The sequence below is a fragment of the Hoplias malabaricus genome, chromosome 7, assembly GCF_029633855.1.
Source record: "Hoplias malabaricus isolate fHopMal1 chromosome 7, fHopMal1.hap1, whole genome shotgun sequence".
Lineage (NCBI taxonomy): Eukaryota > Metazoa > Chordata > Actinopteri > Characiformes > Erythrinidae > Hoplias > Hoplias malabaricus.
The window spans coordinates 7174153-7191167 of NC_089806.1; the positions used below are offsets into that span (position 1 = coordinate 7174153).

General features: G+C 43.6%; 1 protein-coding gene across 2 annotated transcripts in view; it reads left to right on the top strand.

Moving 5' to 3' along the window:
- Positions 1-8708: 8708 nt before the first annotated feature.
- The window catches only part of tpd52l1 (tpd52 like 1), a 33872-nt gene continuing 25565 nt past the window's right edge, over positions 8709-17015 (top strand). For both annotated transcript variants that reach the window (XM_066676427.1, XM_066676428.1), the window contains exon 1: positions 8709-8834. In XM_066676427.1, coding sequence (XP_066532524.1) covers positions 8816-8834 — 19 coding nt within the window. In that variant the 5' untranslated portion in view covers positions 8709-8815. The remainder of the gene's footprint in view (positions 8835-17015) is intronic.

Below are 17015 nucleotides of genomic sequence, written 5' to 3' on the forward strand. Positions count from 1 at the left end.
GACACAGGGAGAACACACCACACTCCTCACAGACAGTCACCCGGAGGAAACCCACGCAGACACAGGGAGAACACACCACACTCCTCACAGACAGTCACCCGGAGGAAACCCACGCAGACACAGAGAGAACACACCACACTCCTCACAGACAGTCACCCGGAGGAAACCCACGCAGACACAGAGAGAACACACCACCCACCTCACAGACAGTCACCCGGAGGAAACCCACGCAGACACAGGGAGAACACACCACACTCCTCACAGACAGTCACCCGGAGGAAACCCACGCAGACACAGGGAGAACACACCACACTCCTCACAGACAGTCACCCGGAGGAAACCCACTCCTCACAGACAGTCACCCGGAGGAAACCCACGCAGACACAGGGAGAACACACCACACTCCTCACAGACAGTCACCCGGAGGAAACCCACGCAGACACAGAGAGAACACACCACCCACCTCACAGACAGTCACCCGGAGGAAACCCACGCAGACACAGGGAGAACACACCACACTCCTCACAGACAGTCACCCGGAGGAAACCCACGCAGACACAGGGAGAACACACCACACTCCTCACAGACAGTCACCCGGAGGAAACCCACGCAGACACAGAGAGAACACACTACACTCCTCACAGACAGTCACCCGGAGGAAACCCACGCAGACACAGGGAGAACACACCACCCTCCTCACAGACAGTCACCCGGAGGAAACCCACGCAGACACAGAGAGAACACACCACGCTCCTCACAGACAGTCACCCGGAGGAAACCCACGCAGACACAGAGAGAACACACCACGCTCCTCACAGACAGTCACCCGGAGGAAACCCACGCAGACACAGAGAGAACACACCACGCTCCTCACAGACAGTCACCCGGAGGAAACCCACACAGACACAGAGAGAACACACTACACTCTTCACAGACAGTCACCCGGAGGAAACCCACGCAGACACAGGGAGAACACACCACACTCCTCACAGACAGTCACCTGGAGGAAACCCACGCAGACACAGGGAGAACACACCACCCACCTCACAGACAGTCACCCGGAGGAAACCCACACAGACACAGAGAGAACACACTACACTCCTCACAGACAGTCACCCGGAGGAAACCCACGCAGACACAGGGAGAACACACCACACTCCTCACAGACAGTCACCTGGAGGAAACCCACGCAGACACAGGGAGAACACACCACCCACCTCACAGACAGTCACCCGGAGGAAACCCACACAGACACAGAGAGAACACACTACACTCCTCACAGACAGTCACCCGGAGGAATCCCACGCAGACACAGGGAGAACACACCACACTCCTCACAGACAGTCACCCGGAGGAAACCCACGCAGACACAGAGAGAACACACCACGCTCCTCACAGACAGTCACCCGGAGGAAACCCACGCAGACACAGAGAGAACACACCACACTCCTCACAGACAGTCACCCGGTTTTATTTTTATCATTACGTTTCTTTAAAATGGGTTCTTCTCACTATTGAAGCATGTATGGTGGGTTTAGTGGGGCCTGATGATTGGTTGATAGCCTGCATCGTGGGAATGTAGTGCTAGATGAAAAGGCTAGAGTCTGTCTGCTTTTCAACAAAACATGTCATTTGACCAGGGCTGTCCAAACCTGCATTTGGCTGTAGCTTTGCATTACATTCAGTGATCAGCCAACACTCATGGTTTTGTGAATATCGTGCGTCTACTTTACTTCGTGGCGTGAAACACTACTCAACCTATTGGATAACGGATAAAACAACACTGTATCGTCACAGTCAGCCGTAAAAAGCCCTACCAGAAGTTTACTGCATTAAAGTGAAGACAATCATGCATAAAGACACGTTCAGGCCGAAGTGTTCATCACTGTTACTCTCAGGGAGTGTATCTGAACGGCCACACACTGCTCACTCTCTCCTGCGCAGTCTGGTTTGGTGTAGTTAAGTTCAGCTTGTTTTATCATGCACTGTGTAGAAAAATCATCGACGAACCTTTTAGCTCGTTTCTGTCTGCGGCCTCGAGGGAGGTGAACTTAAATATGAGTATTCAGGTGTGGAAAGTACGTACTTAAATGCCGTTGTATACTTTGCCACAGCAGGAATCTCTTATTTTAAAAGATATGTACGTCACTCACGTATTATTATATTAACTAAACATTTAAAAGAGAAGAGAAACCGGGATTTTCCTCCTTAAATGATAGGTTCATTACATAAACACCTTAAAATGACCTTCTTGTTTCCACACGCATTGCTCCACTGTCCATACAGGGGCCCTTTGTGGTTCTACAATTACACACAGTATGCATTACTTACCCTCATTCACCCTGTTCTTATCGGGTCAGGACTAGAGCAGGTGTGACGTGGTGGTGGATCATTCTCAGCGCTGCAGTGACACTGTCGTGGTGGTGGTGGTGGTGTTAGTGTGTGTTGTAGGAGTGGATCAGACACAGCAGTGATTGCTGGAGTTTTACAGGCTGTGATTGTAGAGCTACAAAGGGCCCTGTACGACTTGTTTACACCTTAACTATTTGTGCAGTGTGTTTTTTAAGTACCCTTTCCACTCCTGAATAAAAGAGAGGTCACAGTGGGAGCCAATGAACATTCATCAGACACCTGCTCTTTCAGTCTGCTGTCGCCATGAGCCAAATGCCCTGACCGTGCCGTTGGCCTGGTATTATTTTTGTGTTTCTGATTATTATTATCCTTTTATTATTGTATTTATTTTGTTTTCTTACTCCAGTGCCTTTCAGCATGCTGTAAATGTGTTTGAACTTAGAGGGAAGGTTTGTAAACATCTGATTTCAGTTAGCTTTTCTCTCCACGTCTCATACGTAATGTTGGTAATTTTCCAAAGACCTGCTGTACACAATGATTCATATGACACTGTGGTTCATGTCTGAGACTAGCCCTCGAGGCTTCGGGACAAAACGCACTTGTACATGACGTGTGGACACACGCTCTGACGCTTCGTTCTGGACGCTGCTGCACTTTATCTCGAGCGATGGTCATGTTGGTTCACTTTCGCAGACAGCAAGTGTAACGTCTGCCTTTAACGTGTTGAACTGTGGATTAAATGGACCTGGGTGAAATGCCAAGGTTTGTTCATTTTATGACTGGTGCAGGCTAAAAAAAAAGGCCTACAGTGCCAATAATAAAAGGTCAGCACACAGCACAGAAACAATGCAGCGCAAACATAGTGTTTTGTAAGTCTGCTACAGTCACAGCCTGGCTCGTAGGAACCTTATTGCTTCATATGTGCACACAGGCCAGGTGGGTGTTGACCAAGCTGGAAAGGAATGGGACTGCTGTTTGTGGCCTGGGGGGGGGTTGGGACTGCTGTTTCCCCTTTGTCACCCATTTGGGGCAGGACTGGTTAGAGAGTGAAATGAATTATGGTGCTTTTCCACTGCATGGTACCTACTCTACTCGACTAGGCTCTACTCTGCTTTGCCTTCAGATAAAGGCAACTGGAATTGGGCACTTTACAGTCCCTGCTCTCTCGTAGTTATAAGTAGGGCCTAACCGTGACGTGTAAATATTGCATAGCACTGATTGGCCAGAGAGACTTGTCAATCACAATGAAATGCAGACATCCAGCACAAACTCTCCATCTGGAAAACCATCAGCTACAGAGCTGTGTTCAGTCCCAAACAACAACAACAACACGCCAATACACCGTTAAAGTTACCCCCTGCCGTTGTTATGGTTTTCAAACCCCACTGTTCCTTTTAGAGGCGGGGTTTTGTGATGTCACCAGCTACATTTCGGGAGGAGTTTCGGCCGTTGAAAACAGATACCAGTGAGTACTGTAGAGAAGAGTAGGTACCATGCAGTGGAAAAGCGCTATTAGCTGCAATTTATTCCCTGATGTATCCAGGCAAGCACTAAACTAGTGGATATCAACATTTAACAGACGTTCTTATCCAGAGCCAATTATACTATTATCCTCGTATCATTTGTATCGTCTCGAATCCATCGTCTGAATCCTCAAGGTAAGGTTCTGTCAAATACTAAAGTCAGTATGGATATCTAGATACACAGTGCTCACATACTGCACTTTGCCAAATAAATGTCAAATACAGTAAGATATGAGGATAATCGTAAGCCTTTAACATATGCAAGAAAAGTGTTGATTTACGTACTCATGAAAGAGACGGGTTCAGACCCCAGATGAAGTTCTGTCCACCACTTGCGTGCCAGGACAGGAGAAATCCTGGATGCTTGTCTTGTCCCCAATGTCTAGTGCAAAGACTATCTACAAGAGAAGTGGCTGTTACTTCTGCGAATGAATACCCCCACCTGGACGAACCATTGTCTATAAACCTTTGAACATAGTGTGCACTTTGAAGGGTTTTTCCTTGGACACTGCACTGTGTGGTCATCCACAGCTGCTTCTTCAGCTCTCACTGCCAGCACATCTCAGACAACGAAGCCTGTGGTGCGGTCAGCTTCCTGTCCAGCTCAGTACTTTACAGATGGATCTGTGGCTAAAGAGCGGCTTCCTGAGACGAGATGTGGGCAGCAGGGTGCTGTTCTTCCCCGGCTGTCTGACATGGACATCATCCTGTTGACTTTCTGTGTGTTTCTTCTCTTCAACTCCAACCAAATTTCTAACCAAGTTTTAACCTATTTGAAAGTCTCCACCAGGGGGAGTCGAGGTTTTCAGAGGATTTCACATAACGTACATTTTTTTTTTTTTTCCGGTTTGGGTTTGTACTTGTGGCTGAATTCCAAATGACTCCTTAAAGTGGGCGTTATAGTCTCCCTCTTTTCCACCAGTGAACACAGTGTGACCTGCTTTTGTCAAAACACCACAAGGATCAAACCCCACAGCAGCGTTCTCCCCCTGTGTAAACAGCCCTGTAAGGAGCGCCTGTTCCTTTAAATGATAACGAGCCACTCTCTGTTCACCCCGACCCTGAGCGCACAGCAGTGAGGAGTGAGGAGCAGAAGCTCTGGTTTTTAACCTTTTTTGCTTGGTTCTCTTTCTTCTCCGTACTCATTTTCTCCGTTTTTACTCAGTGCTCTTATTTCTCAGCACTCATTTTTTGTCTGTTTTACTCTGTTTAACCTTAACTTTGCCCTTTCACGTAAAGTCTCTGGACTCTGTAAGAATCAGAGCAGAATCAGAACGACTGTTATCCCATGTAAAGGTATTCATGGGGCCATTTGGATCAGTAGAAAACAAGAAAAAGCATGTTGTTTTCTTATCCATGTTTTGATTTAAAAACAGATATGGGTCAAACAGAAGATACTCAGGTTGCAGCAGGTGCTGTACAGAGCAGCTGCAGTGTTTATGTCTGAGCTCAAACTCAAGCTTTACTCAGGGCTTTGACACACACACACACACACAAACATCCGTGTTGAGACAGGATGCTCTTCAGGCCCTGCAGCATTTCCAAACCGAGAGTCTCAGGGCTGATTAATGTTCGTACAGGATCTCCTGGTTCACTTACTGTTTCTGGTTCTTTGATAAATACGGAGCACGGGGCCAAAATATTTACATTGCATATGTTTGGTGAGAATTTGATGGTGTTCAGCCATAAGAGCAGGAGTGAGGTCAGGTCCTGATGTGGAAGGACTGGGTGCTGATGATAAAACACAGTCCCAGCTCATGTCAGAGGAATCAGATCGAGCTGCATCACTCCGGAGGTCACGTTCACGTGGGACGTATCACTCTGTAGATGATGCTTGGCACTGGACGTGGTGACCTTAGGCTCCTGAGTGTCTCCATCAGAATTATATTTTTATTTCCAGGTTTTCAGTGGGGAGTAGGCACACTGAACATCTGTGTCCACAACAGGTGCCCCTTAAAGGAGCTGAATTCACTGAAGAGGTGTCTACAAACTTGTGGGCATACAGAGAGTAGATAGATAAAAGAATCTGTACGTATGTGTGTGTGTGTGTGTATATATGGGTCTCTGAGGAGTGTGGTGTGTCCTCCCACAGTCCACAGGTGTGTGTGTGTGTGTGTGTGTGTGTGTGTGAGTGGGTGACTGTGTGAAATTGTCCACAGGAGTGTGTGTGTGTATATATATATATAATGCTCTGCTTTGGGTCACTGTCTCTGAGGAGTGTGGTGTGTCCTCCCACAGTCCACAGGTGTGTGTGAGTGGGGGACTGAGTGTAATTTTCTACAGGTGGGTGTGTGGGTGGGTGGGTGACTGTGTGAAATTGTCCACAGGAGTGTGTGTGTGTGTGTATATAATGCTCTGCTTTGGGTCACTGTCTCTGAGGAGTGTGGTGTGTCCTCCCACAGTCCACAGGTGTGTGAGTGGGGGACTGAGTGTAATTTTCTACAGGTGTGTGTGTGTGTGTGTGTGTGATATTATCCACAGGTGTCTGTATGTGTGTGTGTGTGTGTGTCTGAGTGGGTGACTGTATGAAATTGTCCACAGGTGTGTGTGTCTGTGTCTGAGTGGGTGACTGTGTGAAATTGTACACAGGTGTGTGAGTGGGTGCTTGAGTGACATTTTCTTCAGATGTGTGTGTGTGTCTGTGTGCGTGTGTCTGTGTGCGTGTGTGACTGTGTGAAATTGTCCACAGGTGTGAGTGTGTGGGGGACTGAGTGATATATTCTACAGGTGTGTGTGAGAGAGAGACACACAGAGAGAGAGAGAGAGTGTGTGTGAGTGTGTGATGCCAGTGATGGGCTAGTCCTCTATCCAGTGTGTGTTCCAGCCTGACTCTGGGGTGGCTCTGAACACACGCGTCCCTGAACAGGATGAAATGGTTACACACAATGAAGGAATGAATGAGCGCATTACACTATGGTGAATAAGCACTAGTCATTTACAACACTGCCCCCAACTGGACGCCACTGTAACTGACCCTCACTGTTCACTTAACTTTGACAACATTTCCACTTCTTCTGTTAAGGACAATAACAATGTATTTTTACATATTTTTACATAATAATATAATATTAGTACATGATACATACTATTTAATAATGCACGAGACATGTAATAATGGTTATAACTGTTGTGGTTTTACAATATAGTAACTTCTGTTAACACTGTGTATACACAGTAAAATAAACATATCTGCACTGATCAGCCACAAGATTAAAACCACTGATAGATCATGTGAAAACCACTGAACATCTTTGTTATATAATGACTTTTATCGAGGGGTGTGATCTATCAGCAGTGAGTGAACAGTCAGTTCTTGAAGTCGATGTTGGAAACAGGAGAAATGGTCAGTGCGAGGATCTAGGACACTCACAAGGGCCACATTGTTGGTGGTTGTAATGTTTTGGTCAAAGCATCACCAAAGCTCATAGATAGATAGATAGATAGATAGATAGATAGATAGATAGATAGATAGATAGATAGAGAGATAGATAGATAGACAGATAGATAGATAGATAGACAGCTAGAGATAGATAGATAGATAGATAGATAGATAGACAGCTATAGATAGATAGATAGATAGATAGATAGACAAATAGACAGCTATAGATAGATAGACAGATAGATAGATAGATAGATAGATAGACAGTTAGAGATAGATAGATAGATAGATAGATAGATAGACAGCTATAGATAGATAGATAGATAGATAGCTAGAGATAGATAGATAGATAGATAGATAGATAGATAGATAGATAGATAGACAGCTAGAGATGGATAGATAGATAGATAGATAGATAGATAGATAGATAGATAGATAGATAGACAGCTATAGATAGATAGATAGATAGATAGATAGACAGATAGACAGCTAGAGATAGATAGATAGATAGATAGATAGATAGATAGATAGATAGATAGATAGTCGGCGCCATTTTGAAAACTGATGTCTTGTTGGGGGTTCCCGGTGTGTAGTGGTTAGTACCTACCAAAAGTGGGTCAAGGAAAGACGACCAGTGAAACCAAAAAAAATGCACTGTATTCTGTCCCCTATCTATCAGAGCAGCATTAACCCTTTCAGCACACTGAGACTAAGCACTTAACTGTGCAGGACCACATCCTATTATGGCCTATAATATTTATTACTACACTATTTAATACATTATTTACAAAAAAAGCTCGTTATATTTTAGCATATTATAGTTCATTTGTATTTATTAAAAATACCCAGTAAACAAGGAACGTCCCTGAACGTTTAAAATAGGTCTAAAAGTAGTCTGTCCGTCAAGGACATATTTTAAACGTCAGTGGACGTCCAAAATCCATCTTAATAAGTTAGTTAAGTGGTGACCAATCGATAACGTCAGTGGACGTCCAAAACACGTTTTATACAAGTAATTTATTTCGGGACCAATTAATAACGTCAATGGACGTCCAAAATACGTCTAATAGTCGTCTTTTCAATGTCTGTGTTTGGACGTCTTTTCAACTTTCATTTTCAACCTTAAGAGAACGTTGATTAGACGTCAGTTTTTACGTTATTTCAACGTTGAATCAACGGCTAATTGTTTACTGGGTAACCACATATTGATTTCACAAGCGTAAAGTTGTTTATTATATTAATACATTAATTAAATAATGTGCTCAGACGTAACGGTTTGCAAAATCATGTACTGAAAAAGTCCCAGCTTCAGTGACAATGTGTGGCCAGAGGGAGGCAGCACAGACTGTACTGTGTACAGTGTCGACGCTGGAGAAAGGAGAGGTTCCTATTGGCCCGTGGATGACACACCGCCCACTTTGGTGGGAGGAGTTTACGGAGGGAAAACAGAGAAGGAATGCACTGTAATGAGAGGAGTTGAAGTGGAGCTACTATACACTACAGCAAACAACTCACAGCTGGACCTACAGGACCTTATTGAAAACAGTCACTCACGGCAGTGATGGAGCAAAGGCAGCAAGGTGAGGGTGGACTTTTATTTTGGTGCTAGTTTGTGGTGTTTGTATAACTGGGAAAACTATAGTCTGTCTATTAAAGGGAGCAGATACAGTAATCAAACTTCTTATCAAGCTCTGATAAATATATACTGTGTATTATTAAAAAAAACAAAACGTGTTTGGGTTTTCTGATCTGTGCCTGTGTCTCAAGTCTGTATTTGTTTCCTTTTAAGCTCGTGTACTCAAGCCAAAGGGAGTTTGAGCTTTCTGAGGCCAGACCAGATCATGTAAACAAATGTATGAGTTCAACTCACTGCAGCCAGTGCCTGTGTTCTGATTGCTTAACAACGGTCCGTGTTATTCCTAGATTAAACGCATGTAATCAATTACAAAAATGATTGATATAAACGCATTAAAGACTCCTTTGAAACATTAAGTGTTTAAACTTGTGTGCAGTTTGGAGTTGTTCATGCACTCGTAGCTTTAATCATGAGTGAAATAAGTGGTCAGTGCCGTGGTTGAGCATTTCTGCTATAAATCTGCAGCCTCCCAAAAACATGGATTCAAACCCCCAGGGTTTGTGATGTCATAAACCTAAACGACCAATCCCGTCAACTTGTGGGCAAATGATGAAGGGGGAGGATAGAGACAGGGGCTAACTTCACATTCATAGATCCGTGCTTGCTGAATGAAGGCGAGGGGGTGGAGTTACAGTGACGTACATCAACATGTGGTTCTGGTGAACAGAGGGGTCTTAGGGGTTTAATTGATAACTATAAAATTAAGTTGTCAGCTAAACATTGTTGTTGCCTAGGCTTCCATTACACTGTAGCCACATTAGCCTCGTGGTGTATGGAGTAAGGAGAGGAGTGTGTGAATATGTGTGAATTAACCCCTTAAAGCCTACATTACGGGAGTAGGCTAAATTGGCTGATACAGATATTTTTGGAGGAAACCAGTTTCAGGAATCAGGAACTCACTGTTGGCAGTTGGGTGGAGCTGAGTTTACAGACTCAGCAAACTTGGAAAAAGACTGGTGTAGTAATGTATTCTCACTGTCAGAACAGAAACCTGTATCTCCAGAATGCTAAGTTTATAAGAGAAGCAAAAACATTTTTAAATTATCAGGTGCACAGATACTTTTACATTAATTTTACGTTAATTTAAGCGAGAATATTTTATTGGTCACTGCATTCATGAAGGAAAAAGCTCTGCAAAAGCAGCCATTGTTGATTATTGTTCTATTATCCCCAAGAATAAAATCTATATTGTATTGTATCCAAAAGTACATGGGAGGTTTGGTTTAGGTGAATTACAAATGGGGAATTTGAAGTTAGTAGTGAACATAGCAGATTAGGCTAGTACTACATTTTTAGGCTTTTAAAAACATTTTTTAAAAAGGACAATCGTCATATTTCATACTACGCAGCAGCTCCCATAAATGACTAAAGAAAGGGAGCATGTTGGAACGTTAAAGGCTAAGCCCCAGCGATATGAAAGTGTCAAACAAATAAATACAGTGGAGTTTGAGTTCCTAACTTGTGTTTATTGAGAGTCAGAAAACATGTTATTTCTTACTAATTGAAGGAATAAGGTTTAAAAGACCGTTGCCCCCCCCAGCGGTGTTCGGAAACTCTAATAGGCGTCTTGCCTGCGTCATTAGATGACGTAGATGGTGGACAACAACTCTAGAAGCTGCACTTAATTTAATGCAAAATGACGAAAAGGTGTTGTTTTTGGCTGCAATCATTCAATGTACAGTGGGACATCTGTGAACAAATGACCCAAAGATCCCAAAATATCCAGAACATGGACTAAATTTGTCAACTTTAAACGGGCACTTTGGAAAGGACCATCCGCTCACTCCGTTATCTGTAGCTCATTTCACTGGCGCTTTTCCAACAATATGGGCATGTAAGGACACCAACGAAAGGTGTTCAAGAGCCTCTGTAACATGGAGGTAAACAGGGTAAGGACACTCACTTCGCCTGTTTTAGTTGGTGTTAGTTAACGTTAGCTTGACTCGCTAAACTCGGTGCTCAGATTATACTCGGCTACGTAGCTGCATTACGGAGGTTTATAGTGTCGGATGAATTCGAGTTCGACTTCGATCACATTTACAAGAATAACGGTACCTCTACATTTGAGTTTAGCTTATTGCTAGGCTATTGTCATGAATAATGTTGGTTATTTAGCTAGATACTGTCATAACAGTCAGTCATAACGGTGTTTTACCGCGGCGTTGTTCAGCTGTTGTCCACCAGTGACGTCACGGTCGCGTTCGAGAATTCCCGTAGCGAGCTCGGGTTTTTCCGTCAATTTAATAAAATTGTCAGTTTTAAAGCAGATTAAGCTGCTATTTTCATTTTAATTCATACTTATATCTGTCAGTAACTACAATAATGTGGAATATTCATGGAGGTCCATTAAGTGGTGCTTAGCCTTTTAATGACAAATATACTTAACAGATGAACGCTTTAAAACTTAACGTACACATGATATAAAGGAAGTCAATGCAGAAAAGATGGATTCCAGGTCATGATGAAGCATGGTCTGTTTATCATGAATGTTAAATAAAACACAGCACAGTGTTTTCAAATGATGCCAAAACATATGAAATTCTGTCTCAAAACACATTTATTATCCAGATAAATAGTTTAAAACGTGTGCTTCAAGTTCAAATCATTTGCACAGCTCTTGATTCAGTATAATAATGCAGTTAAGGAATACCACAGTGTGTGTTTCTGATATAACCTCAAGCGTATTCTCTAAACCAAAACCACGGGGTTGAGATTTTTGTGTCCGGACCGTGTAAACAGACAAGTGGGTTCAGGTGGCCGCAGCCAGTGCTACAATTTCCGCTTCAAAGTCATGCTAGGTAGTAGCCCAGCGCTTTATCTGGAAAAACATATGACTGACCTGAGGCCACCCATTTTCACAGTCTACGTGACCACCCAAGCCAAAGTAATTCAAGTCCTGTGACCAAAGTTATTCCAAGTCAACTGGCGTGGAAGCGTTAAAAGCCAATTCCTCCGATTTCTTAAAGCTTCTGGATAAACCAGTCACCCTGAGATGAGAACAAAGTCATTAAGAGTGGTTTCATGGAAAATGTTCCCTTCTGGAGACGTTTACTGAGTCAGAATAACCTCTGGTCTATTTACACTGTCGGAGGAAAGGGTACTGTAAAGGTACATTTATATTGACATAAGGTACAGACAGTGTAAACCTACTTTAAAAGATACGCCAGCACCTTTAGGATCAAACCATGCACCTTAAATATAAAACCACATTGAATTAGTACTTCATAAAGCCTGGTTTAATTGGAAACACAAAACAAACCACTTTAGGTTGAAGAAGGGAGTTTGAAATCACTGCATCTTAAAAAAAAAAACTATAATTGCAGTGGAATATAGTTTTGTTCACTATTCCCTACAGTGGAGAATCTGGAACACGGTAGTTCACTACTATCACAGGGAGCCGTGTGTTCGGAGGTGGTGAATGATCGAATGATTCTGACATTAACTTATACAGGTTACGTAGCATAAACAACCTAAACTTCCATAGAAGCTGTGCAGGAATTAACTTCAAACATGTGCTGTGGCTGCATCTCAGACGTCCTCAGTGCTACAGAGGCGATATTCTCAGGGAGGAAGGTGCTGAGTCTGAATCAAGTATTTGTATAAAATGCTGCCTGCTGAGGTTCTTCCTTTCAGCTGATGTTTTTCAAGACTGCGTGGAAGTATCCTTCTCTGCGTTACAGCTAGCAGCCATGTTGTGGACCTGAAACTTCAGTTGAAATGTAGATTAGATTTGTTTTTATATATTATTTCTGACCAGAAAGAGACAGAGTTGTCCCACTTTTTTAATTAATTTATTTACTATTAAAAGCTGTAATTCTGTATTTATAGCTAGCATTAGCCTGTTAGTAGTCTCAGCCACAGATGCTCCGCCCACAAGTCTACAGAGAGTCTGCTACCTTCAAAGGGTTAATCTGGCCTCACTGTCACGATTCTTCCAGTTGCATTCTGATTGGCTGATCTGTACATCTGTGTACACGCACTGGCTCTGGTATTGGTCCAATGTGAATCAAAAAGACTGCCTCCTTCTGCACGTCATGTCGGAATGTTGCGGTGCATTCTGGGATACGTTGTTCCGCAGTATGTGTTTGGACGCCACTGCAGAATGGACTCCAAAATAGTGCACAATATAGAGAAAAGGGTGCAGGTTTGGACACCGGTTTGTTTACAACTTAATCAATGGATTATGCAGGACTTTTGGAAACTCATTGGTATTTCCCAAAGAACCTGACCATGTATTTTTTTTTTTGTGAAAAGCTGTTTGGTTTTGGGTCGGTTGATCTATTGTGTTCCTAACCTCTTCTTCTGTTTCTCCTTCCATTGGGGAACGAATCTCCACAGAGCTGTATTCTAGTATTCTCACTCCAGAAGCAGGGGACTGGGGTAAGACCATGACGTGTGATGAAAGAATCTCTCACTGCATCTTGATATCTGCCATGCATTGACCCTATAGTATTTCTTTGAATGGAATTAAAGACAAATCATCCTAGTCTTCCTGGTTATCAACACAGAAAATAATTGCAATCTAAATTTTAGTCTCAATATTGGCCACAAAAATAGCAAATTGGTGTTTTCGCCAAATTGTTCAGCTCTAATGGATTTATGAGACTTCATCCTAAGAGCCAAGAGCATTATTAGAACCTGTAATTCTTGGGAGTATTCACATCTACTGGTTATTTATTGTATTTAGAAAAACTCCAGGACTGTTCAGTCAAATATCAGTTGACTGATGGATGCTGCCGGACAGTCGTCTCACAGCAGTGTGACCTGCTACTCTCAGTCAACAGCAAACCCTCAGCACATGCACGCTTCAATCATGCATAAACGCCTTGGTGACTGGCCTAGCTCCACCCACAAATGTGGTTTTTTTTTTCATAGCAACTGTAGTGAGGCTACGAAAAATCCCATTCATCCTTAAGCTTTTACCTCAGTGTGAGTCTGAACATTTTCATGAAAATGTCTTTGATTTTTCTGATTTGTGATTGAGATTAAATCCAGATCCAGAAATCTGGGCTGGCTTTTTGGGCAGGAAGATCAGCACATACACATTTTATGGCTTGAACGCTGAGCATTTTGTGACAGGCAACCAGTCGTGGTTGTGATGTCACATCTCCTGAGTGTTTGGGTGGCTTTTGAGATCTGACGTTGGGTGTCCTAGTGAGCCCCCTCTGAGAGGAAGGAACGTCCCCCCACATTAGGGGAGACTCACTGACGGGTAAAAACTGAAGGTAAGTGATAACACTGAACTCCAAAGACCTTGTAACCTGACTATAAAATTATAAGACACTATGTAAGAGCCAGACTGAATAAATGAACAAACATCAATATTTTCACTTCCTCTCAAATCCATTTAAAGCTGATCCAGCTCAGGTTATAAAGGCTGAAAGCATTCATTCATTCATTGTCTGTAACCCTTATCCATTTCAGCGTCTACGTGGGTCTGGAGCGTACTTGGAATCACTGGGCACAAGGCAGGAACACACCCTGGAGGGGGCGCCAGTCCTTCGCAGGGCGACACACACTCACACATTCACTCATACCGATGGACACTTTTGAGTCACCAGTCCACCTACCAACGTGTGTGTGTGTGCATGGACTGTGGGAGGAAACCCACACAGACACAGGAAGAATACACCACACACTTCACAGATAGTCACCCAAGGTGGGGCTCGATCCGACAACCCCAGCCACTCTGTCTGAAAGCAGCATCAGCAAATGTTAGTTCAGCTAAAAGAAAGGAACCTATTATGGAATACAGAGCTGTTCTTAATTTATAATTTTATTCATTTCAATTGATTATACTCTCAAACAAAATTTGTGATAGGAATCTCACAGGAAGATTACACAGGTAACAGCCTCACACCACACAGTGTGTGTTAATATGCATTATACTACATCAAACATGTCCTAACATTGTAGCCATTTACACGCAGGCAAAATAAATGTTGAAACTAATAAAGCAGTCTAGGCATTTTAAGGAAACGAGAGGCAGGAATGCGACACAGGTAGGGTCTCAGTCACACAGGTCCTGGGGTTATGGGTTCAATGCCCACCTTGGGTCACTGTTGGTGAAGAGGGTGGAGTGTTCTTCCTGTGTCTGTGTGGGTTTCCTCCTACAGTCCAAATGCACACTGTTATATAGGATTGGTTATTCACAAACTGTCCATAGGTGTGACTGTGCGCGTGACTGTACGACTGACTGGGTGACTGACTGACTGGGTGACTGACTGACTGAGTGACTGACTGAGTGACTGACTGGGTGACTGACTGAGTGACTGACTGGGTGACTGACTGACTGACTGAGTGACTGACTGGGTGACTGACTGACTGGGTGACTGACTGACTGAGTGACTGACTGACTGAGTGACTGACTGAGTGACTGACTGGGTGACTGACTGACTGACTGACTGAGTGACTGACTGACTGACTGGGTGACTGAGTGACTGACTGAGTGAGTGACTGACTGACTGGGTGACTGACTGGGTGACTGACTGACTGACTGACTGAGTGACTGACTGACTGACTGGGTGACTGAGTGACTGACTGAGTGAGTGACTGACTGACTGGGTGACTGACTGGGTGACTGACTGGGTGAGTGACCGACTGGGTGACTGACTGGGTGAGTGACCGACTGGGTGACTGTGTGAGTGTATGATGTCCTGTAATGGACAGGTGTTCTGTCCAGTGTGTGTGTGTCCAGTTATTACCTTGCGCCCAGTGATTCTGTGTAGGCTTCCCACAACCAGAACATGATGAAACAGTTACAGAAAATAAATGAATGAATTAATGAATAAGAAAACTGAATCTACATTTTTATTTGGATGATTTATACGTTAGTTTGCTTTTTATCGAACAGTGAAAATTAGACAACACATCACCCGACCTATGCATGTGTGTCCAATCACAAAAGCCATAAAACATGCAGCAAAATATCCCCAGAACACAAGAGCCACAAGATCAGCGCTAAAGATCTTGTAGAGACACAGAGCAAGTTGGAAGTGTCTTTTCCAGACAGTGGGTGGAGCTTGTCCAACCTGACACCAGTAGCTACGGAAAAACACATTTGTGGGCGGAGCTTGGAGAGCTTTGTTATTGCTGACTGCCGCATGGCGTTGACTGTTCAGATGATCACTGTTTTTATGCAAATTACTGCATGAAACTCTGACATGTTTGTGGTGCTCAGATGTAGAGCTTGGACACAGTCCTGACTTTACTGTTTTTTTTGTGTGTCATGCTGCAGATTTGCATGTTATCGAAAAGGCATGAGTGTAGTTTGTAGATGTTCTAGGTTTAGTTTAGACACATCCTACAGGTCTCTACAACTAATTTTGTGTGTTTTGCTTTTCTGCCAATCAATAGAAGAAGAAGGACATCTCAGGGCAGGTAGGCAAGGCGAACAGAAATGTACAGCTTCATATTTCCCCTCTACAATATCAGTCAATCCATTTTTTGATGTCTTTAGAGTGAATAGATGATACAGAACTGCTTGCATCTGTTTGTAATTTGAAACAGAGTAAATGCTGATCACATTGCTGGCTTTGTAGTTTTCATACAGGCTGATGCTTGTCAACTTTTATTAACACAGTGCAACAATACGACTGTATCTTTCATGGTAAAATGGCCTTGTTATATTGGTATTACCTTTTGTACAGCTGTACCTCCCACCACTAGTCCAGGGCCCTATGATTTGACACTGACGGAATTGTGGAATCTGCCATGTGCCGAGAGAGAGAAAGCCTAGCATACCAGACCTAGATACTTGGTTTTTGTTTTTAACCATTTACAGACACTGCGGCTGTGTAAACCCATTAGACCACTTTTTATTATTTATTCATTCATTCATTCATTCATTGTCTGTAACCCTTATCCAGTTCAGGGTCGCGGTGGGTCCAGAGTCTACCTGGAATCATTGGGCACAAGGCGGGAATACACCCTGGAGGGGGCGCCAGTCCTTCACAGGACAACACAGACACACTTTTGAGTCGCCAATCTACCTACCAATGTGGGAGGAAACCGGAGCACCCGGAGGAAACCCACGCAGACACAGGGAGAACACACCACACTCCTCACAGACAGTCACCCGGAGGAAACCCACGCAGACACAGGGAGAACACACCACACTCCTCAC